The sequence below is a fragment of the Dysidea avara genome, chromosome 9 (genome assembly GCF_963678975.1).
Source record: "Dysidea avara chromosome 9, odDysAvar1.4, whole genome shotgun sequence".
Taxonomy (NCBI): Eukaryota; Metazoa; Porifera; class Demospongiae; order Dictyoceratida; family Dysideidae; genus Dysidea; species Dysidea avara.
In genome coordinates, this window is record NC_089280.1 from 15,669,304 (window position 1) to 15,695,361 (window position 26,058).

Sequence of the window (26,058 nt, forward strand, 5' to 3'; positions counted from 1 at the left end):
CCACAGGAGCACATCACATGATGACATCACTGAAGGTCTCATTACAGTACTACCATCCCTCTTAACTGTATATTGCTCCAATGAACCAGTGAAATAGTATGATATTATGGTACCCCGTATGTGTTGCTACATATGTGTTTATTGTTGCAGTGTATTTGATACTAACAAGCTGTTGGTGCCATTGCATTATACAAGCAGTATTAAAGGTTAGCTATGAGCGATAGGACTCATAGGAGTGTTCATTAGTTTATTGAGTTTTATTTTCAGTGGTGGCAACAGATGCCGATAAGATTTCTCCCTCACTTGGTTACCTGCAAATGTTGCAATCAGATTCTAACCAGTCAGCCAGGCAGAGTAGGTCATTGTGATTACTTTTCTACATGTTATATTGTGTGATTGGTGTAGTGTTTCTGCTGTACTGGAATCAGCTTAGTCCATTCATAAGTAAGTATAGAACTTGTGTGTAATTTGTAACTCAAAAAATCTTTCTGATGACATTTAGTTGACATTCATCCATTCAACGAAGCGTTTCTCGCTTTTATTACCAGTAGTAGTTACACTACCAGAAAAGCATTCAGGTAACATTTGTATAAATGACGAGGAGGTTTGTATATGATTCTTTGTAGTTCACATGTTCTGAATGTGTTTTCTGATGATGAGTTGTCATCTGTTGAGAATCATGTACTGGTCCAACAACTAAATGATGCCTTTGTCGTAGCTACTAATGACGATAATCCCAGGTTGGTGACCTTAATCATACTGTATGGTGGTACCATATCATGGAGGTCTACAAAAAAAATATTGACTATAAACCAGCCTCACAATACCTTCATGGTGCCTTGACAGTATTGGTGAGGTAGAATCAAGTCCAAAAGTGTCTTCAGAGCAGCCAAAAATGCCTCCGATAAATTAGTATATCTGTATGTGTAGGCAAGCTCTCTTGTTTCACTATTTATATCTTATGATCCATACTCAAATTTTAATAAAATTCCTAATTTTACCTTCTACATGTGTAAAATGAATAGCATAAACCAGTACATGTTCTATTAAGCTTGGCAGTACCAATGGCTACGATCATAAAACTAAAGGATATTGTTACGTGGTGTTAGTAAGATGTACATTTTAGCTGCAGCTTATCTAATGGTTAGGCGTTTGTGTGGTAGCCAAACACACTGTTAATTTTTGTACATGGATTAACATATATTCAAACAACTGCCCACAGTTAGTTACATTTCTATATTATACTAATGGTTAATATATACAACAGATAGTCCACATATTGTGTAATTCAATAAAAGTATATAATTCCAAGAAAAATAGTTGAAAAAACTGTGCGTTGTACAGCTAATAACAGTTTTGTTTTAGCATACAAGAAGTTCTATCAGTTCTACTGTGGTGTTTTTGTCATTTTCATTATGGCAAGTACGTACCTCAAGGTAGTCAGTGGTTTCCACAGGCACTGTCTTGCAGAACCACAGCATGCCACTATATTATGAGCAACAGAGGCTTGGTGAAGTGCATCCCTGGCCAGTCCACAATGGTGTGGGATAGAACACATCTTTTCTTGAATTACTAACAACTCCACTGTCGCAATAGTAATCATTTCCTATAATTGCTGGTATAGTTCCATTAAACCTGTAATCGGCACATGGACAGAAAACATTACCAGTAGCATAAGCCCAGACATGTTTAAGCCCATCACCATGAGATATTAATATCCCATCCATTATCAAGTCAGCATTTGTTTGGTCATTTACATAAGGGCCAAACCCATCAATCGATCCAACTTGATATCCTCTCAACCTGCCACAAACTCTATTGTAGCTTATTCCATGAGTAGGGAACTTGGCACTAGCACATCCGGGGGTGGTCAGACCTCCACAGGTACGTATAGGAGTTGAGATGAGGTTAAAGTTACCAGGACAGGAATGATGTCTTTTGGACATATCAACATCAACCACCCTTACTGCCACAATGTTCAATTGTCATATCACAATAGACTTTAGTGGGTTGACCAGATGCTTGTATCCAGTAATATCCTGAAGGAGTAGCAGGGTACTTATCCAGTATATCCTTACAAGATGAAGGCCTCTCTGATTCAGTGTAGGCATCTTTGGTATAGCACTCTTTTGAGTAGCAAGTGTAACTGCAGACCAGCGGGATCAGTAGTTGTTGCAGTATTTCATATTCATGTTCATGACAATGCTGTGTAAATGTTGTAGGGTCTTTTATAGTAGTAGAACAGGATGACCATATCAACCGCAAAATATCTCTCCCACTCTGCAGGAGTTAGATAATGTCTAAAGAGAAATGTTTAAGTGGGGTGTGGCAGAAACCGCAGCAAAGAAAATAGAAACTAATTTTACCCTAAAATACATGTGCCAGGTTAGGATGATCTGCTGAATAGCTGATATTTTTTTGACAACGTATGTAAGACTGGCACATGATGTCTTGAACATATTGGAGTACAAAGTGTTCATTGTTACTAATAGATTATTGACCCCTCACGAGGAGAACCAAGAATATATTTTCAAACATGGAAAAAAAGCTTTGCCAACAAGGACTCAGGCGTGAGAAAGGCTGATGATCTAGAAAGTTCAATCTGTATACTACGTAGTATCTACAAGTTGCATGAACAGTGGAAGTAATAATGCATGTAGGTCTCAGCTAGTTTGATGCACGGACAACACTGTTACAGCTACTGCCTAAGAGCACATTTTAGGTATGCATCGGTTTTGTTTAAAGTTAGGGGCTGAAGTCCAATTCAGGAAATCTTGACTACAATCCTGGCTGTGTACTTACTCTGAAACTTGATGCTTTTTGGTACCAAAATACTGAAAGTTGTGTTGTCAGGTAAGGATGTTGGATTACCAATGTGACTTGGTTGCAATCTAGAGATTTCACTACAATTGAATATGAGCAATTTCAGAGCAATAATATTCATACCCATTGGCTTTCAAGTGTTTACTTTTATGTTATTTCAGCTCCACACATTTATGCAGACATTCTATCTAAATATTTTCTTTCCATTTCCTTTCCTTGTCTGATTTCATTCTACTTTGGTACAAACAGGTCAACCACAGTATCAAGTAGGTATTTAAATTTTACTTTGCATGGGAAGATGTGCCTGTGGCTAGAGGATACTGTCACGTTTGTTCTTTGTGTGGTAATGATGGGTGCCCAAATTGTTTGATGGCAATTGGGATTGTGCACAGAAATGAAAAAGAACAATTCACTGATGTTAATTAAGTTTTAATGGCTCCTGCTTGTAAATATTTTGGAGCTCCTCCTGTTGATTGAAGTTGCAAAATTATATAATACACACAAAAAAGGCAAAGCTGTGAAAAAAGGGCAAGGCCTTTAATATCCTGGGTGAAAAAAAGTTAAAGTTGGCAAACCAAGAAATGGCTGCAATGATTTTAATGCTAATAATTGCCAGTACATCATAACATTATTGCAGCCATTTCTTAGTACTCAATGTGGCCCCAAAGTCATTTGTTTCACCCACATTTCTTATCTGCATAATGATGATTTTTGAAGACCCCATGATTTACAGTTGTTTGGTTTTTTTGCTTTGTAACTCTGTAGCTTTTACTGCTTTGTTTTTCTAACCAAATCAAGTTCATGAAGTTACATACCCCAGTCATGAAGCTACCTCTATTTACCTCACTGCATGTTTAGCAACTGTCCCTGTTGGAATAGGCATAAAAGTACAAAGGCTGTTACTACAGGTCTCTGTCGACTAATTCATTATACGTATGTGTTAGCTGATTTACAGGGTTAATGTTATGAATTTGCTAACTCTAGTAGATTTTGACGAAAAAACTTATTTTGTAGGTACGTACACATGTTGTAAATCATTAATTTTATGGCACCGAACTTTGATATACACGACACCATCAAAGCTAACCAATATACCACGAGTACCTGTTGTGGTCACTACCACCCACTAAATACAGACATTGTGTGCACATAACAGTAACTTTCTGGTTACAAAAAACAACAGGCCAACAAATTTCTAATATCCAAGACTCTAATTTTGTTAACAAACAGCACAATTGCAGTAGCTACTTCAAGTGATACACAATTTTCACATCAAGTTTATCATTATGTGAAACTATCCAAATGCTCTCCAAGCTTAGTATAGGCTTGTATTAACTGTAGTACACATGAATGGTAGACAGTGTACACATCATTGAACCCAGTCAAATAATTGAGGTTAATAGATATTGTATGTACCTGTTTATATTGCTATCTATCTTATTATCAAGGTTGAGAGAAACAGTCGCGTACACATTTGGAAAAATAGCGAAGTGAGTTTGTTGAGTGTTTACCAATGCGATAGTTGTTCTGTATAGACACCTTTGATACCTATGTCATGCGTAAATAATTTCATCCAAACTTATCTATATCATGTAGTACAGTAGTACTGTATATTAGGGATCATGAAGGTTTGGGCTTTTCTGGCCAAAAAATATCACCCTAAAACCAGCCTCACAATACTTTCATGGCGCCTTGGCAGTATTAGTTAGGTATAACCAAGCCCAAAAGTGCCGGTACAATCTGAAATGCTTCCAAAAAGTTTTTAAAAAAATTTTGTGGAATTTTCTGCTGACTGACTGACTAATTCCTTCAGACAAGCATAACTCAATAATGACTAAGGCTACAGGCTTGATTTTTTCACTGTTCGATGTCATTGCATCCCAAGATGTGCCTTTTGGTATACTGTAGTACGTACAATGCATACATCATGGACTTAATGCCTTTGTCCTCCATTTCTTTTGCTGACAGCCAAAGGTGTTAATTCGTGATAGCTAGTGAGATGGTTTCCCTATGTTTGTAAACTGTAATCATCCATATTTCCCATGGTGGCTGCAGAGGCGCTTCTCCTAAAGCATTGCAGTTCAAGACTCAGCTGTGTGTAATTGTACTCTACAATATACATGTATGTATGTATGTATTGAAGTCATATTGATAGGGCATCTAAGCAGTACAATCATGCAGTACGGGTAGTACTGTGTATTAGAGGTTTGGATCTTTCTGGCCCAAAAAGTCACCAAAAAACCAGCTTCACACTAGCGCCTTGGCAGTATTGGTTAGGTATAACCAAGCCCCAAAGTGCCTTTAGTATGACCCTAAATACATTGTTACGAAAATGGAATTTTCCACTGACTAACTGCCTGATGCCTTCAGGCAAATGTAACTTGATAACGGCTAAGGCTACGGGCTTGATTTTTTCACTGTTTGATGTCGATTTGTTCCAAGACGTGCCTTTTGACGTACCGCGGTATGTACAATGCACACATCATAGATTTACCGTTGTCCTCCTTTGAGACCCATTTCTTTCTGCTGACAGCCCAAGGTGTCGATTCACGGTAGCGCAATGCATGGCTTTCCGTTTGTAAATGAAAATCGTCCATATTTTCCGTGGTGACTGGATTAATTACAGTGGCAGTTCTGCTACTGTTCTTCGTTTGTAGCACTGTGTAACTGGCTGAACATAGCTGAAAGTGAAGTGTAATGACCACTTCACTTTCAAGCCAGTAATTGGAAAATTAGGAATTTTAAGTTTGATTAGGGTTCGTAGAAATAAAAAGTAGGGAACCGCTTACACCTAGTGAAAATTTAATCCCTATTTCAGTCATGGGTAGCTTTAGACTGAAGTAGGGATTAAATGTTCACTAGTATACAGTATCTGCAGGTGTAGGCAACCTCCCTTGTTTCCTTACTTTTTTTCTATGATCCCTAATTGAACTTGAAATTCCTAATTTTTCCTAATACTTGTATACAGTACATTTTATGTGCTAGGCATTGTAATGGTGAAACATTCAACAAGGCTGTGATCTGTTTGTTGGGTTGTCTGTTGGACTCCTCAAGTCTGGTGGAATCAGTTGCCTTCACAGTGGTGAGTGGTATAAAGGAAGAGGTCACACAATGGTGTTACAAACTGACATACAGATCAAGAAGATTTGTAAGCAGAATAAAGTCAACAATGGCAGACTGTTAGCAAAAATGAAAGCACCAGTAGCAGAGGTGTGTGTGTGTGTTGTGTAGTGTAGTGTGTGCATAGTGGAGTGTGTGCATAGTGGAGTGTTGATATGTGGCTACATGAGTATGTGTGTGTGCCTGTGAGTGGTACTGGTATATGCTTAGCAAGTGCATGAATGCTTTACTTTTGCAGTTTATTGTGACTTTCCTACACGACAAGAGTGAAGAAGTTCTGTCCAAAGTACATAATATTGCATCCATTATAAAATTGGGGTATACTTGTTTGTGTATGTAGATAGCTGCAGTGTTTGACTATCAGACTATTAAAAGTCTCCTTCTAGTAAGATATCTGTTGTCTTGAACTGTAGTAGTGTCTGTACGTGTTTATAGTCGTGTCTCAAAGAGCTACTGCCAAGAGTAATAATGAAGCTTTCTCAGGAAACAAGCAATATCTTGGAGAATTTAGCAGAGATTTTGGAAAGAGTGAGTACTGCTACAGCCAGTGCATTTATCATCTGTGTGTGTATGTGTGGTGCATGTGTGTGTGTGTGTGTGTGTGTGTGTGTGTGTGTGTGTGTGTGTGTGTGTGTGTGTGTGTGTGTGTGTGTGTGTGTGTGTGTGTGTGTGTGTGTGGTGCGTGTGTGGTGTGTGTATGTGTGGTGCGTGTGTGTGGTGCGTGTGTGTGTGGTGTGTGTATGTGTGGTGCGTGTGTGTGCATGCATGTGTGTGTGTGTGTGTGTGTGTGTGTGTGTGTGTGTGTGTGTGTGTGTGTGTGTGTGTGTGTGTGTGTGTGTAGTATATGTTATTCTCTTATCATAGGACAAACGAGAGCTGTTGGTCGAGAACTTCAAATTCATATTTCCATATCTTGTGTGTCATTGTGATCCTGGTGAACTGCCCATGGTCCTCAACATCATCAGGGTAAGGTAAACTAGATGGGATTGTTTACTGATTGTGTTGCATACATACAGTTGAAGACAGAGAACGTTGAGATGGAGAGTTTGTTTCGTAGTGAGGCACAAGCTCTGCACAATCAGCTCATCCTACACTACTCAGCAGCACCTGACCAGGTTATTGAATGTGGTGGCTGTGTCCTTTTGTAGGATTAGACAATATGATCAGGTTTTATGATATATTGAAGGTGTATGGAAACATTATGCAATGGCGGATCCAAGATGAGGCATTTGGGGCAAATGCCCCCCTCTTCCTCCACTGCCCTTTCCTTTTAGGAAGAATAGCTAGCTATAGCTATCACTTTGATAATGCCAGTTAGGCCAATATTAGTTTATTACTCAAGAAATGAATACTTTTTAGCCTCCCCTTGCCAGCTTCTGGATCCGCCCCTGTTATGTGTATGCAGTTTGGTCTTCTACTGTGTTCCCTCAATTAATTTTGCCACAGGTGATGGAAGGGTTAAAGTTACTTGCTAGTGTTACTTCAGATATTCAACACGACAGGTCCAACCTTAAAGATGGAGACATTGTAAGGCTGTTTAAGTGTGCTTACGTAGTTGTCATGCTGGTTGCAGGCAAAGTTGCTGAGTCCCCGACTACTTGGTATACTGGCTTTCTTCCAGACACAACTTGATAGCTGTGTAAAGGATGATACAAGTCGTGGGCAATTGGTAAGTATATATGGATGTTGGCTTACAAGGCTAACACAAGGATCCTGCCTGGTATTCACTACAGTACATTGTAGAGTAAGGGTTGCCATCTTAGTTACTGTGTCCGCCATGTGGAGGCTGGAAGCTTGCACACACACATACACACACTCAAAATGATTTTTACATAAGCACACACACACACACACACACACACACACACACACACACACACACACACACACACACACACACACACACACACACACACACACACACACACACACACACACGTGAATAAGTAGTGTATTCTAGTGTATTCTATGTATTCCCAAATGATTTACATACACTGGTATCTGTTATTCTAACGTTTGCTTACACAGGTTCTACATAGTCTTATTGGATTGATCAAGTTAATGGGACCATTTTACATTACTCCAGTCCGTGTTAAACTAATGGGAATTTTGAGGTATGTAGACTAGACCATCAATACACAACTTCATTATTACATCTGTTAGGGTGGGACTGCAGTTTAAAGATGAAAAATGTTTGGAGTTATGCTGCCAAGCTTGGTTATGCTTTGTGAAAAAGTTGGTGTACTGTATTGTATATATTCACTATGTCCTTTGTTGTTGGATGACTGTGGTATCATTTTTATCATCTCTGTACTTATTTTATTGCAGTCTTGAACCAGAATGTCTTGGGGTGTTGTTGTCTCAGTTAGTTGTGACGCTATCATCACTGATGAACAGTTATCCAAAGATTGTTGCTGAAGCTTTAAACTACCTCATCATTGAACACAGGTATATTGGTAGATGTGCAATATACATGATCTAATCAGGGGCTTTGGAGCCGGCCAAAGAGTGAGGGGCCAGGGCCAACTTTGTTACCCAATGCTATTTGAAACATACAACATTTCATAGTGTAGAAGCCCAGAGAGCCTATTTTAGATCATTTTACTGTGTTTTTAGTTACTACTTACAGTTTTTAAATGTAGAGGTGACTGTTTTATTAGAGTATCTGACTGTTCTATTAGAGTATCTCGATCTTTTCTTGCAAGCATTGTCCAAGTGGGTGGGGGTTGGGGCATAGTCCCCTTATTTCCACTGCCTATGCTTCTAATCATACTTATAGAAGGTTGCTGGGTTGGAATAAAAGAGCGGTGGTCATTTTGTGAGACAGATGTGTAGACACTTTGTTACATACGTATGGTATATGTGAAAACAGAATCAGTTATATACTCACTAAAGGTGCCACAAGAATCTCAAATGTCTCTATATGTCCACAGGGCCATAACCAAGCCACACTTTATGGAGGTGTTTGATCTGTCAGATCACCCCATGTTGGTGGATGTGAACACTGTATTGAAACAGTCATCTGGTGAAAAGTATGTAATGTAATCGCTGCTTGAGCGTATGTATTACTGTTTTATTTGTCTAGAAATCCGGTGAAGTTACTACGGAATGTACTCAAAGGAGTCAGCCATGAGAATGCTGATGTGAGGTCTAATGCACTCTGCACCCTGAAGAAATTACTAACAGAAGACAAGGTAATAAAATTCTGAAAGAGTGAATAGTGCATTTGCTTTATTGTGTGTATCACACTCAGGTTCAATTACACAAGCTGATATTGGGGAATGAACTGGTTGACCCACTTGTTGTCACTGTCATTAAAATGGTAATACATGTTTGTAGTGTATTGTGGATATACATACGTATACATGCATACTATGTGCACGCAAGCTTCCATGATGTGTATGTTGTGTGTGTATGCATGCATAGACATTGCCTGTCTGTAGTGTTAAATGTATTATTGTGTTATTTACAGTTGTTATCAGCTTGTTGTGACCAAGACTTACACATAAGGAAGTTACTTGGTGAATGTTTAGGAGAACTTGGAGCCATTGATCCTAGAAGGTATCACTAACAATTCTTCCATATGATTCTTATAACATATATCTCTTATTGTAGGATCCAGATTTCTACAGTGATAGAGAACAAGCCGTTTGTGATGCATGAGGTCATGATCACTATTGATGACCCGTTGTATGACATATCTAAGCCTTAGTAAATTTTTGCTTTGTCACTAAGGACCCGTAATAGTGTTACTATAGGAAAACGGTTTAGTTGATTGTGTACACTTATGTACGTGTAGATAATAGCATACATAAAAGGGATAAGGAACATAAACAATTGATTCACAATTCACACGCATGACTTGAAAGGACAAGATAGTAGCATGTGCTCAAATATTGAAAATTAGTATCTTCAACAGACTACAGCAAGTGTTTAGGCCTTTGTGAGAGATATTGGCCAGTAGATTTTGTAACAAAGGGTATTGCATTAACTTCACTCTGTTGTGCTTTCACTCATATAGTACCTTCAAGCCTCATCCATACTGCTTCTTGTATGGCCAGTTCCACTGCTGAGACATGTGGTAAAATAGGGGTGTCACCAACATAGCCTTTTACCCTGACATTGTACTGTTAAGGAACTTTAGCTAAAAATGGAAGATACTTTCAAGCATCTGCTACTGTCTTGCTGTGATATTCCCTCTGGCACTCTTTGTCATTATCACAGTTAAAAGCATGGATTGTAGGGCTTTAAAATTTTGTTCCATTTTTTTTTTACACTTTCAATCTCGTTTGTATCTTCCTTGAGTGCTGGGACCATCCTAGTTGCCTCAACTACTGTAGCGAAGTTTCGCAATCACTGGTCATGAAATTTTGTTGCTACAACATTTTATTTCTGTTTGATACAAACACACAATTGTAACAAGGCAATACACAGAGAAATGTACGTGTTTTGTAATGTCACATTCCTATCCCTTCCTGGTACTCTATTATGTATGGTACTAGTCACATTCCTATCCTTCCTGGTACTCTATTATGTATGGTACTAGTCACATTCCTATCCTTCCTGGTACTCTATTATGTATGATACTAGTCACATTCCTATCCCTTCCTGGTACTCTATTATGTATGGTACTGGTCACATTCCTATCCCTTCCTGGTACTCTATTATGTATGGTACTAGTCACATTCATATCCCTTCCTGGTACTCTATTATGTATGGTACTGGTCACATTCCTATCCCTTCCTGGTACTCTATTATGTATGGTACTAGTCACATTCTGCATTTTTAATTTCACAGTTGGATGATGGTAGTGGAGAATTTGCTGTTGGTCTACTCAAAGGGTTAGCTAGAGCTTACCTTACAGCAACATCATCAGACAATACCAGAGCACAAGTGTGTTGAGTGTTAATGTCTCTGTTGGACTTATATTGTGTGTAGTCTGTTTCAATTGAAAGTATTACTGAATCACTAACATGTGTACACTTATTTACAGTATAATATGTTGTAGTATCTATTCATGGTGTTCCTTGCAGGATTCATGTTCTTATGCTATCCAAGAAATATTGCAAGTGTACAACTGTGCTACCATAGATGTAACAAGGTGCAATTGGTACCCTAATGTATTCGTCTATATGATATTGTGTTCTTACAGTACTGGTTATAAGATTTGGAATGAGATACCTAGTGAATTGCAAGAAGTTCTCAAGCCACACTTTAACTCTAGGTTAGTACAGTGGACTATACCACACACCTACTACAATCTTGGTTGTTATATATTTTACTTTTAGGTACATTACACAGAAGCCACTAAACAATGATCGTACTACTCCAATTTTTCGGCCTAAACGACAGCTGTCCCTCTCAGAATGGGTCAATCTGTGGAGCCTACATCTATTAAACAGCGTCAGTACACTTATTCTGTAGGTGTACCTTATTTGTTAGTTGTTTATATTTTTCAGGTTGTGGATTCCAAGGCAAAGAAAGTATTTGATTCTTGTAGTTTGATTTTCAAAGTAAGTGCAATACAGGCGACACTAGTACTACCACGTGGTAAAAACTTTGGCACAATAAAACTGCCAAATTTAGCAAGTGACAAAAAAAAATTGCTAAGGTTTTTCCTTTAAATCATCTCACATACAGCTAGCCAAGTGAGGTTCAGTCAAACTGTAAAGGATCTATTGTCAAGTCAATCTTGAAGCCTGTCTTTAAATTAGCTATAGTATGTACACTTTGAGCTGGATTCTGAAAAACAGTTGAAAATGAAGTGATTTTTTTTCTCAAGTAAATTAACATTTCAGCTAGCCAGATGACTAGTGGTGACAGTAAAAGTGTCAACAACAGACACGTGTGGTTTGGCTCCATCACAAGTTCAGGAAAGGGTTGTAATGGATAGTCCACTTTTATGGCTTCCATACAGGAAATGTATGTTGGGAATTTTGATTGACCGTAAATGTTGTGTTGGGAATTAGACTTTGAAACATTTCTGGTGGGTCAAACAGTGCTACAAATGAGTCAAATTTCAAGATCATGTGTAACTGTATCCATGAGTTTTTAAGTTTTTTGAGGATCCAGCTCAACACATACATACTATAGACTTGAAACTTGTACAACATAGCAGGCACTGACAGTAACCTGCTGTGCTAAGCTAGAACAAGTTGGCAAACCAGGTGAAGCACCACATAACTGGTAAACATTGTTATAGCCAAGCTAACTGGCTAGTGAATATAGCTTGTTGAAAGCCCACTAACTTTGATTGAGCAAGCTTGAATACCTAGTCATGTGGACCTAATTATAGATGTGGGATGCCTTCCAAACTGCTATTTACCAATTTTTTTTATTTTGCCAAAGACTATTTTAATAGGTGATTTGCCAAACTCCCCTCCCCTCATACACTGCCACCACCACCAAAATTTCACTCTGTAATTCTGTGTAGTAAATAATTGGCATAATTATTGAGAATAGCATTAAAAACATTACCGTTACAAGGACTGTGTTTCAGTTGTTTTACTTGTACACACTGTAGCATGATATGCAGATAGCACTGTATTTGCTACCATACATATTAACTTTTGTACTGAAAGAAGGATCAGATACTGCTGTTGAAGAGGTACTGACTATGTGTGTGTAATACCGAATAGTGTAACTGCTTGGTGTTTAGGCTAAGGAAGAAATGATGGCAGTCATTAATCACTGTACCAGTCCAGCTAATAATGGTAGTGATGGTACTTGTATAGAGTGAAAGATTTATGTCCTGATGTAGATCAGCGAGTAATGTTTTGTCAAACCATCTTCTCAACTCTTGATCATGTGATGCACTGGATGAGGACTAAAGACATGGCTATTGCTGAGAAGAGAAAAGGAAGTGAGCATAAACATACATGCATTAGAGTTATTCTCTTACGTGTAGTATGCATGCATTCATTGCATATTTTGTGTAATATTTGTACATTGAAATAGCCATCAATCCTCTGATATATCTGGCATTATTGTGTGTAATATCCTTCTGATATATCTCTGTATGAAACTGTTCTTTTCTAGTTGATGCTAATCTGAGTCGACAGTTACCTCGTGTAAAGCAATTCATCTGTTCACTACCAAAGGTATGGACAATGTCATATGTACTAATGAATACGTACCTTATACTCTGTAGTGGGTTGCGTTATAAATATTTACTAATTTTGTGTTGTTAATTTGATAGGACCAGTTGTCTCTAGCAGCGTTTCACTGTAGAGCTCATGCTCGGTCTTTGCTGTGGCTGGAGGAGAACATTAGAGAAAATCCTGACTCTTTGCAGAAGAACATTGCTTTTTTGCAGGTACTAACATTACATATGTCTTCCAAAGGCATGAAGAAGATAATATAGATGCGTATTGCTTAATGCTGATCTTGCTGTGTTGTCTCAGCTATTTTCTGTAATTGTTTTCATCTGGCCAAGCGTACACACACACGTATGTGTGTATGATAGAGAGATTGGAAACTGTAACGTGCACACGGGAACTCCTCACCGAAAGATTAATGTTTATGCCCGTGTAACTCTCCTCTAACAAGTGGGAGGAGAAATGATATTATGACTCTAGTAAATTGTGGTCTAAAAGGATTGTGTTACTCGATGTGCAGCCTCATAATAGTCTCCATGTTCAATATCGGATGCTGCTTTGAGTCATACGTAAATCATAACCCAGTAAAGAAACATTTCACTTTGATTTGGGTACATAATACATGTGTAAGTAGTTACCTGTTCAGTGAGTTGATAGCACTTTTTTTTAAGAAGGCTTTCTTTGAGGGTGACTTTGAAATGAGTTCTGTAATATCATGTGATGAGTTTTCAATCCCGTGTGTGGTCTATAAGCTATGGTGTTATAATAGTTATTTTCTTGCTTATCAAGAACTTGTATGCTTCTATGGATGAGCCTGATGGGGTAACAGGAGCAGCTGCTGTTAGGAAAGAGGAACCATCACTACATGAGCAGATCCTTCAACATGAAAGCACAGGTTGTGATGTGATAACAACGCAGAGAGTACACTAACATTACTTGTCCTCACAGGAAATGTGCTGGGCGCTGCTGTGTGTTTCCAGAAGGCTATTGAGCAACATCCAAACAAACTAACTGATCGAGTGGTATGTGTAACTACCCTACCTGTATAGCACGATAAGAATTTTTCATGCTTGTAGCTGTTGTCTTTACTGCAATGCTCTTGATAATTATTTTTAAATATTGTTTTTCAGGGCTATTTGAAATGTATGATGGCATCGGGTCAACTTTCATCAGCTCTTGTGTATGTCAACAATCTAGAGAATGAGAAGTAAGACTAGTTAACTATTTACATTATAATGCGACATATTTTGTAATTGTGCAGACCGGAGTGGATGCGTTGTCTGAATTCAGTCAGAGTAGAAGCCTCATGGCGGTTATCTCAGTGGGGTGATTTAGAGCACTTCCTAGCATATGTGAGCTTAGATTCTGTTGCAATGTGTATCAGAGAGTGTTGCTTTGTATGCAACAGGAGCCACCAGCAAACAACAACTGGAATATCGGCATCGGTAGACTACTATTATCTGTGAAGAAGCAAGTTAGTTATAATAAATGTTTTAGCAACGCTGCTGTACATTGTAACCTCTCTAGAACATGCATATTGGAAACTGTTTTTTTTTTGCAGTTGTAAAATTGCATGGAGAGCTAGACTTGTTAGGTTTAAAATCATGTATTATTTATTCCTTTCAAGAGCTTGAGGTTCACTGTGTATTCTTGGACAACAATGCCTTTATGTACATTGTTGTATAACTGGTACACATGTCTTGTAGAACTCAACCATGTTTCAGTCACAACTAGAGAAGCTCTATACCAGTCAGATGTACCCATTGTCTGCAGCTAGTATGGATCAAGGATCATACTCAAGGGCTTATGAGTATATAGTCCGGTGTGTGTCTGTTGTGTAGGAAGTGTGGTGTGTCATAGTGTTGCTTGCAGGCTGCACATGCTGAAGGAGTTGGAACAAGGTGTGAATAAGTTACAACTGTTTGAGGGTGGTGAGGTTGATGATGACAGCAAGAAAGAGTTGACATCCATGTGGAATGAAAGATTCCAATTTATACAGGTTGTATATGCTGCAGTACTGTGTCTGTTACATGGCTGTTGTTTCTAGACTTCATTTCACATTATGGAACCTGTATTAAACCTCAGACGTGTAATATTAGGCCTTTCATCCAGGTACGTATATATATACACACACTCCAAAATTTGTTGTAAATTTATCTGTGTAGGATGAGCCATGAAGTTGGTGACTGTTGGCTACAAAGTACTAAAGTTGCTAGAAGGTTACACGCACGCATGCACACACACACACACACACACACACACACACACACACACACACACACACACACACACACACACACACACACACACACACACACACACACACACACACACACATGCACATGCACACACACACATATGCACGCACACACACACATGCACGCACACACACACACATGCACACACACGCACACACACTCACTATTTTACTCACACTGTACTACTAAATGAACGTGTTCCTATTTCTACAGAGCTCGACAATTACAAATTGCTCACACTTCACTCCTTCACGCTGAAGATTATCACCTTCCTGAATTGTGTATTGAAAAGGCAAAATACATCAGAGAACAGGTAACAAGTATGACCTCTATCACATGACAATTTGTGTAGTAATTTAAATGAATACTTCAATCATGGTTTGTATTTTTGAATTCATTTAATTATCTGACATAACATCAGACATAATACGTAGTAAAGTTGTTTTGTTCTAGGGTGACCATTTGCAAGCACTAGTCAGCTTACAGAAGGCAATAGAGTAAGTCATGCACTTTACCAACATTAACATTATACATGTGTCATCATACCAGTGTACAGTGGCCTCCTACAAGTGATGGTAGTAGAAGTAATGTTGAAGCACACGCAAAGGTGTTTTCTGTGATGAACTAACTGATGCACTTTGTGATCAACTCCTTGCATTACAGGGGTTGTTATTACTTGCTCGTTGGATGGAAGGCACTGCCAGATATGAGACACAAGCCGTTCTCAAGCAGTATAAGGTAACGCTTGTGTGGATGATTAGGGTATTTATGGATATTTGTGGTACAATTGTATGCAGAATGTTCTTGGGCAGCGACCAGAATTTGAAGATGGACACTTTTATCTTGCAAAGTACTATGACCGGCTTATGGCTTTTCTAGCTGGGGACAGGCCATCCAAATTGGGGTAACGACATTTAGCAGCATTCACTGCTGTCTGATTTAACAGTTGCAATACTTGTATGTTTAGTGAGTTCCTGCAATTTGTACTGAGACACTATGGTAGTGCGCTGCGCTATGGTAACAAGTACATCTACCAGTGTATGCCACGACTTCTTTCACTGTGGTTGGACTTTGGTGCAAAGGTCACGGAAGAAGAGGGTATTATAGTAGACATTTCATGTGTGTAGTCATTTATATGTGTTGATATTATAGAAAGAAAACCGAGAGAGAGTCCACAAATTAAAAGTACACTGATGCTACTCAACAAGGTGATATTCAGTGTTGCTATGCATATTCCCAATGATAATAATGTCCATTACTAGATGATATCTGACTTCACTGAGATGTTGCCACCTTACCAATTTCTGGTGGCATTTTCTCAACTGGTGTCTAGAGTAACACATCCAAATATGGATGTATTCTATCACATAGAGGTATAGCAATAAAATCACATACACTTCATGGTATTAATGTTGTTTTGTAGGCCATTGTGTTGAAACTGCTGAGATATTTTCCACAACAAGCTTTGTGGATGATGATAGCCATCAGCAAGGTATTCTTCCTTTACCCTTTCTGTATTTGGTGTAATGCAAGTCATGTGAAAGTTATAGTTGTGTTTTAGGTTTAACTTTCATATGTAATAAATTTTTATTTGTGTTGCATTTCAGTCAACCTACCCAGAAAGGCAACAAAGATGTAAAAGGATTCTAGAGAAGGCAATGTATGTATACCATATAAAAATAACTAAGTGACTTTTAGTACGTTAAGTGAACTGACTGTGTGATTATTTATTTGTTATGTATTTATTTGTTATGTAGGAGTCAAATTCCTCAGATGGACAGATTGATTGATGTGGGTAATATCATTTATGTGGGAAACTTAAAAAATATTTCTTTCATTTTAGGATGTAGTCAAGCTAACAGACAGACTGCTTGAAGTGTGTAACAAAAAAGTAGAGGGACAAAGACTGCCAGCAATGGTCACCATGGACAAGATGTGTCGCTCACTAGCAAGACTGACCAGTGCAAGGTCAGATTGATTTTTTTCCAAAACTATTGGTTATGTCTTAAACTATTATATTATGTGTACTGTACATTATGTAGTGGTTTCAGTTCTATCATGGTGCCCATCCAGTCATCCCTCACTGTCACACTACCCATGTCAAAAGGCTCCCATCAAGATCACAATCCCTTTCCTGGGGAAATCCCTTACATCGTTAAGTTTAATGAAAAGGTTTGTAGGCAATGGCAGAAAAATTATGCTATCACTGCTGTTATGCTTCAGGTGGAGATCTTGGCATCTTTACAGAAGCCCAAGAAGATCAGTATTCTAGCCAGCGATGGCAAGTCTTATACGATGTTGTGTAAACCAGAAGTATGTATGGTAACACTTGTGTGTCTTCAAGACCTTACTGATAACTTGTGTAGGATGATCTAAGGAAAGACAGCCGGCTAATGGAGTTTAATACCATTGTGAATAAGGTAGGTTTGTCTTTACAAGTAAAATGTGCTTGTATACTGGATTAATAATGCCTCAAATCAAACAATAGAAAGTTGGAAAAATAATCTTCCTAAGATGCTTGCATTAGGTGATGTACAAGACTTTTTACAATGAACATACACTGTTTGCTTGCCTATATACCTTGGCTAGCCATCCTTCATTACCTACAGTAGCTTGTGTATGTAGCTTCTACAATACAGTGACCACTAAATGGTTCATCCCACTTGTATATTGAAACTTTGTGTGTCAAGTTGGAAAATGAAATACGATACCACTCAAATGCAACATCATCTCACAAGAGTACAAATGATTAAAAAACTTGCTAATTAAATTAAAGGGTGTGGAACCTGTTTCACTTGCGCGTATTCATCCTATTTCGTTTAGGGTGAATACTCGCAAGCAAAATAGGTGTCACACCCTTTAATTAGTGAGTTTTAAATCACTTGCACTCTCACCAGCCGATGTTACGTTTGAGCAGTACCACATGCATATGTGTAGTGGCTACCAGACAGGCAGGAAGGCATGTTAAATGTTTGAAATCACCGAACACAGATGTCTTAGTATGCTTAGGAAGAAGCTTTTTTGTCACCTTGCGAAGTGCTACTGTACCAAACAATTATGGTAATAAACACCTCGTACAGGTTTTGCCTCCAGTGTTCACCCTCCAGTGTTTAACCGGTAAAGCAGAAAAAAAAAAACACTTATAAGTTAACTGTTGATGTTGAGATGGAAATGGAGACTACTAGTTAATAATTACAGTCTGTAAATATGTAGACAAGCCATCTATTGGGATTTCCATCGGTTCTACTTTATATAACAGATCGCCTGTGCATATGTACAGTTGAGTTATTCTTTCATCTACAGGCAGTTACCATTTTATTTCCATAACTTTTGTTTTGTATAAAATTGTGCATTCTCATATTCAGAGACATTCTGATACCGTTATAATAAAAATTGTGTTACGTATGTGGAATCAGCTTATTTCAAGATACATTAACATTTTACAGAAAGATCTGTGTGCTCTGTGGTGGGTAATGCAGCGAAAGAGCAGATAACAAATGCTTCAGGAAAAACACCAAGCCTGTCTATGTGTCATTATTATAGCAAAGCAGCTATGGTTATCTAGTGGCACATTACATATCAGACTAGCTACATACACACTACAAGATTGTACGGTGTGTCTCTGCTAAAGACACTATGACATAGCATCCATCATTTATGTTGTTTGTAATTACCCAGTTGTCTTGTGATGTCTTGGTATGTGTTTGTGGTTTATGGTAAACTCAAATGTACACTATAAATAGGTTTTTTTTCTTCTTAATTAATTGACATGGAATTCAAATGTTGTCATGGAAACATGAGTTGTCCCCATGTCAATTAGTGAAAACTATGAACCAAAAATCAGACCAATGAAGAACCATGATAATTTGATAATTCTAAAGTTTGAAGAACATCACTTGTGAGGGACTGACGAGACGATTTGTGAATAATGTGTGTCTAGTTGCTGAAATATGGCTACAATATGACCTAACCAAGATATTGTGGTCACAACTTTATTTCTTAAATTCATACTACTGGCACTAGAAAGGTTATTTCTTGCAAATGGCTCCATCAGGACCTAGGCAAGAAGCCAAACTAGTTGTTTGTTTATACAAAAAAAAATTAATGTTAACAACTTGTTTGACAGTCCTGATTTTCTGTTCAGGAACATATCAAAACACATAATTATTGTATAAAATTAACCATGCATTAATTTAAGTTTTCCATAAAACATTATCATACATAAATAAATATACAGGAGGTAAGTTACAATCATAATTCTTATTCTGAAGGCAGTATCATTTTTTTAATTATACACAAATAAACCTCCTCTGATATCAAAATTAAATCATTGCCAAAGTGTTTACAGGTTACAAATTTGCAGCAAATGGTAGTAAGTATCAACTTACGTAATACAAAATCCATTGGAGAATCAATTACGAAGTATGCATTCTAATTAAATAGTGGCATCACGCCACAACCATGAATTTTGTTTGAGCGAAATCAGATAGAGCAATTCATAAGGAGTTGAGTGGTATTAAAGTTTATGATATTTGATCATGTCTAGTGCTTGCAGAAATTGAAAATATGTTTGTACTGCAGAAATCAAAGAAATAGCCTGAGACCTTTCAGACAATCACAGTCCATTTCATGATCTAAGTACAAAAACAAACAAAGGACACTGGTAGTGTACAGTATTGCTAATAAAATTACTGGGTGTAACTTACTAATTTTCATTTTTGCCATTCTGACTTTACAAATCCCAATAGCATGTTTTGATATGAAATAGAGCAACACTACGCATGCGCTTACAGCAGTGCTCCAGTTGCTAAGTGTGTTGTTTCCATGTTATCTTGTACTGTTACATGTGTTTTCTTGTATCTTGTAACTGTCCGGTCAGCACGCTATTATTTTCCCAACAATTTAAGCCTGTTACCAGCTGATACACACACAACAACACCAAACCCACCTTGGTTACGTAATTATATAATAAAATTTCTTGTTCGGCAGTCGCTCACTGTAACCTTAAAAGTGTGTGGGGTCTTGTGGTTAGCTTTTATGTTTGTCACAAGTATACGTCTCTAAATACCACACAATCACACTTGATAACACAAACTGGGTTACATGTGATCCTATCTGCCTTTGCTGTTTTTCACTACTGCATACTGCCTGATCACCACTATTCATGTTATAGCAGTGTCACACTTTTCTGTATTTATTTCACTGGATACTTTGTCGCAGAAGGTTGATGGCTTACAGTGCTCTACTCTTCCTCATCCTTACTGGTGGTAAGGCAGCAGCTGAAGAATGCTCCTATCAACAACTGGGTGGTAGTGGTGTCCTTGATCTCCAACAAGTTACTACAATACCATATTGCTTCATTGATGAGTGCACCATCAAGAGGAACGACACTGGACAACAACTGGACATTATCTACACCACTGATAGCATCCTTGTAGTCACTCCAACTGGTAACCAAACTTCCATGGCCATTGCTAAGAATGAAGATCGGTGTCCTTGTGTGACAATGGTTGCTGATGATCGAACGGCTGAGTTTGTAGCATTAGTAACGATAGAGACATTGGTAGCAGTAGTAAGTGGTTATATTTTACTCATCCACTTGCTCTACAAAGAGTTTCGCAATTTGTTTGGAAAGCTACTGATGCTGTACAATGGTGCCCTATGCTTACAGTGTGTTGCTGCTGTTATTCTGATGATAACGCACTTTGGGATCACAACCAACTCACAATACATATGCCAGTCCATCTTCTTTTTGTTTATGCTAGGGGATATAGCCATTGAAGTATTCGCTACCTGCATCCTGGCTTACCTTGCCTACACAGTATATCTTAGCAACAGATTGCAGCTGCCCTCTCCATCAAAGGACAAGTGGTTCTTTAGATGCAGCCTTGCTTATAGTATAAGCTTACTCATCCTGTTTGGTTCTTTCATAGTAGCACGTGACTTACAAACAGGTAATGGCAGGTACACTATTCTACCAAGTGGTCATTGTAGCTATTGGGCTTCAGACTATGATACCATGTTGGTCCCACGTACCAATGCTGTTATCAATAAATTATTTCAAATAGCATTGTTTATAGTCTACCTGTGCTACTACTACAAGCTCAGCACCAGCATCACTGAAGCTTCGGAGGCTTCTAAGAAGCAGAATCGTGCTCTATTCAAGATTGCCATTTCCATTGGTGGAACCATTGGCATCTCTGAATTCATCTTCCTGCTGGAGGTGTTCTTTGCTGTTGATTACATTGGTGGGATAGTTGCCACTATATTGCTGTCCATACAGCAGTGTGTTATCATGACCTCCTTTCTGTATTATAAAAGGATGACCAAGCTTTGCAGAGATGTCTTCAAGAAGGATACTTCTCCATAAACAATACGTACTAAGAATTTGTTTATTTACCCCTGTATTTATCCATGTACTTGTCAAAGCATTAGCTTTAAGACTGTATTATTAAGCACTCCTAAGATAGTATTTCTTGAACATGTAATAGTTGTGATATAGACATGACTGCATATGTTCTGTTGATTGCACAATCATGTAAAATTGCATGACAGGAGCTGGGAATTTGAGCTTGTCAGATCAGGGTTACACCATGAAATGAGGCATGTTATAGTTAAACAGTGATTTCTTACTACGATAGCTACATCAGCTACTGTAGTAATGTAGCTCACTGGTTATCAACCACTTAAGGTATAACTCAGGAATCTAACATTGTAGAATAGTGAAATTTTTGACAGACCTACATGTATTATCTCCCAGTGCTCACAAAAAAAATTGATCCCAACAGTATGGTAAGGGTGACAATTATAGTGGACGGTATGCATCCATCAATTATTGGCCATTTCTACTTATTATTGACTTACCTATAAAATCAGCCATTTCAAAGAAATGGAGCATAATGAATTTCAAGCAATAAAGCTATACAAACAGCCTAACCACTGGGTTTACAACTAAAAAATGAATCGAATTTAAACATACTGTTCAAAGAGATATGCACACATTTTAGTGAGGTTTTTATGTACATTCACGTAGTAGTTCACTCATGCACATGTAGGCCATGATCAACTTGTACACATTAGCTGGTTGTGTATTCAGAGGTTCTCATTAGTGCGCTGACTCCCTTATCAACTTTTCAGTGCAATAGACAAGACATTATGAGTAGCTGATGTGCAGTCCAAAGGATATGGCAGGCATTGGCAACAAATTAATCATTGCTACATGTCTGCTTGTGTAGCATTTATATTCACTATCAGCCTCTTTGACAGATACCACTTCCAAGTTGTCAAAATGGTTCTGGTAGGTACCACTGCACTGGACTGGCTTATTTTGCAGATATCTACAATTTTTCTTTGCCGTCTGCTTTACTCTTCCTCCTTTTTTGAGTACATCTCTCATCATTTCTCCTCTTTTCTTATTGCTCCTCTTTCTATCCTACAGTTGTCACCAAAACATGTAAACATTTATGATGCATGCAAAATGATTACAGCAGCATGCAAAATCCTGACTGATTGACCGACTGACTTATTTGTTATAATATTATCACTCTGGAGCACTGAAGTAGAACATGACAACTCCTGTATACACAATTACACACTGCAAGAACAGCAAACTCTAACATCCCAGAAGATTTACTTCCATAGGACCCTTATGAGCAAATAGTGCCACCACCGTTGACCCAAAAGATGCCAACATTGTGACCACAGCCCCTGAAACTGATATTGTCATCGTGCACAGCCAAAGAAACTGCAGCACCTTTGTCAAATATTGCTTCTCGAAGCCAGCAAGCTTTTCGAACAGCTGTTTTCACCTTGATGCTTTTCAGAGTTTTTTTCTCTGCAAATGGGTTGCTTGGAGTAACAATAAATGACTGTATAGTTTGTTTGAGTAAGATGAGCCCAGCACCTTATTTTCTCTTTTGTGTACACACCTTCATGCTTTCCCTTAAATTTCTCCTCAATATTTTAATGTTCAGCCATTTTGTTGATGTGACTTTCATGGACACTTTACTGTCATGCAAATAATATGCTTTTCTTTCAAATGCCATAGCTTCTTTCTACTCATGTTTCACTTAAGAAAGTACTAGATGGCACAACTCAAATTGAAAACTATTCTAAATTACATATCTCACTGTTGCAGTTACCTTGTTTTGAGACACTGCTTTGTTATAGTGATCAGTCCAGGTGTATACTATTACACTGATTTATTCATTGTTAATAAAGTCAGCTTGTTATGTGGCCACATGGTAGATACCTGTATCATGTGTCATGAGTTAGGTCCAGATGTTTGATCACTCAGCTGGTCTTCAGATAGCTGTGGTGCTCCTGAATGTTACATTGTGTTGTTTAACATCTATCCCTTAAGCATGAAGTTTCCATTTATAAGCGGTGGTTTTCTAAAATCATAATTCTTATTACAATAGTGTGTACGGCGTATCCATGTACTGTATTGTGTTTGTGTATTTGGCAAGCAGTGTAGATTGATTTAGGTTTACTTTTGACTCTGTTGTCATAGTGCTTGAGGAATGATGCTGAATGTCGTCGAAGACAACTCTACATCAGAACCTATGTGAGCTATATTCATTGTACATATTACAAATATGTATAATTGATGGCATTTAGTCAGTCGTACCTCTGAATGAGAAGTGTGGTCTACTGGAATGGGTACACAACACAAATGGACTGAGACAAATACTCAATAAAATTTATCAGTATGCACATAATGCAACATGTTCGTACGTGTACTTTTGTCACTAGGCAAAGGGGTATGTACACAACAGGTAAAGAATTAAAGGAGATTGCAAAGGCAGTTGAGAAAGACCCAGAGTAAGTGATGTGTTTAATGTGCCTTCCTCATATTCATCTTTACACAGAATTGCAAGAGATGTGTTCCTTAACCAACTACTACCAAAGTATGCAATAAAACTGTATATTGTTCTCTAGTAGTAGTGTTCAACTTTGTAAAGGTTCCCTGCTGTGTTTGATGAGTGGTTTTTGCATAATTTTCCGGACCCCACAGCTTGGTATGATAGATAATACTATTGTTAGATGTAACATGTTGTATGCTTCGTGTTACAGGTATCAAGCACGTGTGGCATACATTCGAACATGTGCTGTAATGTCAATAGTTGGCTATATACTGGGATTAGGTGACAGACATGGAGAGAACATACTATTTGATTCTACCAATGGAGACTGTGTACATGTTGACTTTAACTGCTTGTTTAACAGGGTATGATTCATTGTGTTAGTTCATAAGTAAGTTTTGTAAATTGTAGGGAGAACAATTAGGAGTACCAGAAAGAGTACCTTTCCGTCTCACCCACAATATGGTCCATGCTATGGTAAGAATAAGTACCAGGGTTAATCACCGCATACGTGACTCCATATAGGGTATAACAGGGTATGAGGGAATATTTCGTAAAAGTTGTGAGGTGACACTTAGGTTATTGAGAGAACAGAGTGATCCCTTAATGTGGTAAGTGATTTTAATACTTGTTGCTGTAGGAGATTTAGATAATTCTTTGATGGTCTGTATATGTAGTGTTTTAAAAACCTTTATACATGACCCACTTGTGGAGTGGAATAGAGGAAGAGGTAGAAGTGAATCAACACTTGCCAATAAGGAGACGGTATGGATCAGTTTAGTTTAACAGTTGTAATGTATACGGCTGTACTACAGACTACTTCTATTAAAAACATTGAGGATCGTTTGTTGGGAAATTTCCCTAAAGCAAAAGGACTACCATTGTCAATTGAAGGACAAGTACATTCTCTTATACAGGTGTGATGATAAATTGTTAAGTAACTGTGTTTGCATCATATTTACATTTCATTAGGAGGCAACAGATATTGACAATCTCAGTAAAATGTTTATTGGATGGGCTGCTTACATGTGAAAGCCAAACATGTATAATTTTTAGACAACAATGTTTTTATCATAATCACTGTGTAGATATTGCCAATCATTTCCAGTCACAAATGTACATTATGCCAAATTTCACTTACATTGTTGTTAAAGCATACAGGGTGGCCAGATAAAGGGTGTTTGAGATGTCTAATAGAACAGTCACCAGGTATAATATCTGGTGGAAATAATAAGCTATAACAGTGAATCTAAGGAAGTTAAATATATTAAAGTTTGAGACCACGCTCCCAGACCTTCTTGTAGAAAAAAAACATACAGTCGAACCTCTCTAATCCGACACCTGTGTAATCCAGAGTCCTCTGTAATCTGACCAAAATGTCATTTACCAACACCTTTGTATAGAAAACAACCTCTGTATTCTGACACCTCTGTACTCCATAATCTGACACCAAATTTGATTCCTTAGACTTGGAAATACATTGTTTTTTACCTTTGTAATCTGACAGAGAATAATAGCAGCATTAAAAGCAATCACAGAATGTAATTTTTTAGCAACCAAAGCATTTAATTGGTTGACAATACTAGGAATTAATTCATGTTAATCACTAATTTACTGCATAATCAACATAATTCTAGATATGATACAATGTCAGATTACAGAGGTGACTTGATAATCCAACAACCTTGTAGCTTCTTAATCCAGCAAAATTTATGACTCTTATTGGTTGGATTAGAGAGGTTTGACTACTTTGTACCTCACTGTCAGAGTGTGCTTCAGTTGCACGCTGAACAAATCTAGTTATAATTTTGTTGTGTCCTTGTTAATGTCTGTTACTGTTAGTTTGTTTGTTTGTCATGTATTACTCATTTTTGTGGTTTCTTTGCAATTCTGTAC

The 26,058-nt window shown here is 37.9% G+C and overlaps 1 protein-coding gene across 9 annotated transcripts in view; it reads left to right on the forward strand.

Annotated features, from left to right (window-relative positions):
- LOC136267208 (serine/threonine-protein kinase ATR-like) overlaps positions 1-25,302 on the forward strand; it is a 31,997-nt gene extending 6,695 nt beyond the window's left edge. The window contains exons 20-88 of one of the 9 annotated variants that reach the window (XM_066062288.1): positions 7-96; positions 151-206; positions 268-354; positions 406-444; positions 503-578; positions 627-740; positions 4,272-4,313; positions 5,809-5,905; positions 5,959-6,033; positions 6,182-6,229; positions 6,284-6,328; positions 6,379-6,471; positions 6,808-6,909; positions 6,960-7,058; positions 7,390-7,470; positions 7,517-7,612; positions 7,972-8,057; positions 8,107-8,178; positions 8,272-8,391; positions 8,877-8,975; positions 9,029-9,137; positions 9,197-9,265; positions 9,416-9,504; positions 9,559-9,607; positions 10,741-10,836; positions 10,977-11,044; positions 11,096-11,167; positions 11,232-11,346; positions 11,403-11,456; positions 12,467-12,550; positions 12,602-12,656; positions 12,704-12,805; positions 12,982-13,043; positions 13,142-13,258; positions 13,830-13,935; positions 13,989-14,062; positions 14,171-14,247; positions 14,302-14,392; positions 14,449-14,514; positions 14,747-14,862; positions 14,913-15,039; positions 15,088-15,152; positions 15,206-15,259; positions 15,512-15,611; positions 15,752-15,795; positions 15,848-15,905; positions 15,962-16,036; positions 16,096-16,202; positions 16,266-16,396; positions 16,451-16,506; positions 16,561-16,671; positions 16,722-16,790; positions 16,906-16,958; positions 17,056-17,089; positions 17,142-17,266; positions 17,341-17,470; positions 17,522-17,611; positions 17,665-17,718; positions 23,811-23,864; positions 23,918-24,006; positions 24,053-24,121; positions 24,169-24,207; positions 24,262-24,318; positions 24,374-24,527; positions 24,574-24,639; positions 24,688-24,773; positions 24,840-24,927; positions 24,978-25,079; positions 25,135-25,302. In XM_066062288.1, coding sequence (XP_065918360.1) covers positions 7-96; positions 151-206; positions 268-354; positions 406-444; positions 503-578; positions 627-740; positions 4,272-4,313; positions 5,809-5,905; positions 5,959-6,033; positions 6,182-6,229; positions 6,284-6,328; positions 6,379-6,471; positions 6,808-6,909; positions 6,960-7,058; positions 7,390-7,470; positions 7,517-7,612; positions 7,972-8,057; positions 8,107-8,178; positions 8,272-8,391; positions 8,877-8,975; positions 9,029-9,137; positions 9,197-9,265; positions 9,416-9,504; positions 9,559-9,607; positions 10,741-10,836; positions 10,977-11,044; positions 11,096-11,167; positions 11,232-11,346; positions 11,403-11,456; positions 12,467-12,550; positions 12,602-12,656; positions 12,704-12,805; positions 12,982-13,043; positions 13,142-13,258; positions 13,830-13,935; positions 13,989-14,062; positions 14,171-14,247; positions 14,302-14,392; positions 14,449-14,514; positions 14,747-14,862; positions 14,913-15,039; positions 15,088-15,152; positions 15,206-15,259; positions 15,512-15,611; positions 15,752-15,795; positions 15,848-15,905; positions 15,962-16,036; positions 16,096-16,202; positions 16,266-16,396; positions 16,451-16,506; positions 16,561-16,671; positions 16,722-16,790; positions 16,906-16,958; positions 17,056-17,089; positions 17,142-17,266; positions 17,341-17,470; positions 17,522-17,611; positions 17,665-17,718; positions 23,811-23,864; positions 23,918-24,006; positions 24,053-24,121; positions 24,169-24,207; positions 24,262-24,318; positions 24,374-24,527; positions 24,574-24,639; positions 24,688-24,773; positions 24,840-24,927; positions 24,978-25,079; positions 25,135-25,194 — 5,635 coding nt within the window. In that variant the 3' untranslated portion in view covers positions 25,195-25,302. The remainder of the gene's footprint in view (positions 1-6; positions 97-150; positions 207-267; positions 355-405; positions 445-502; positions 579-626; positions 741-4,271; positions 4,314-5,808; positions 5,906-5,958; positions 6,034-6,181; positions 6,230-6,283; positions 6,329-6,378; positions 6,472-6,807; positions 6,910-6,959; positions 7,059-7,389; positions 7,471-7,516; positions 7,613-7,971; positions 8,058-8,106; positions 8,179-8,271; positions 8,392-8,876; positions 8,976-9,028; positions 9,138-9,196; positions 9,266-9,415; positions 9,505-9,558; positions 9,608-10,740; positions 10,837-10,976; positions 11,045-11,095; positions 11,168-11,231; positions 11,347-11,402; positions 11,457-12,466; positions 12,551-12,601; positions 12,657-12,703; positions 12,806-12,981; positions 13,044-13,141; positions 13,259-13,829; positions 13,936-13,988; positions 14,063-14,170; positions 14,248-14,301; positions 14,393-14,448; positions 14,515-14,746; positions 14,863-14,912; positions 15,040-15,087; positions 15,153-15,205; positions 15,260-15,511; positions 15,612-15,751; positions 15,796-15,847; positions 15,906-15,961; positions 16,037-16,095; positions 16,203-16,265; positions 16,397-16,450; positions 16,507-16,560; positions 16,672-16,721; positions 16,791-16,905; positions 16,959-17,055; positions 17,090-17,141; positions 17,267-17,340; positions 17,471-17,521; positions 17,612-17,664; positions 17,719-23,810; positions 23,865-23,917; positions 24,007-24,052; positions 24,122-24,168; positions 24,208-24,261; positions 24,319-24,373; positions 24,528-24,573; positions 24,640-24,687; positions 24,774-24,839; positions 24,928-24,977; positions 25,080-25,134) is intronic. The other 8 variants (XM_066062292.1, XM_066062290.1, XM_066062291.1 and 5 more) reach the window with 8 other exon arrangements.
- Positions 25,303-26,058: the final 756 nt, after the last annotated feature.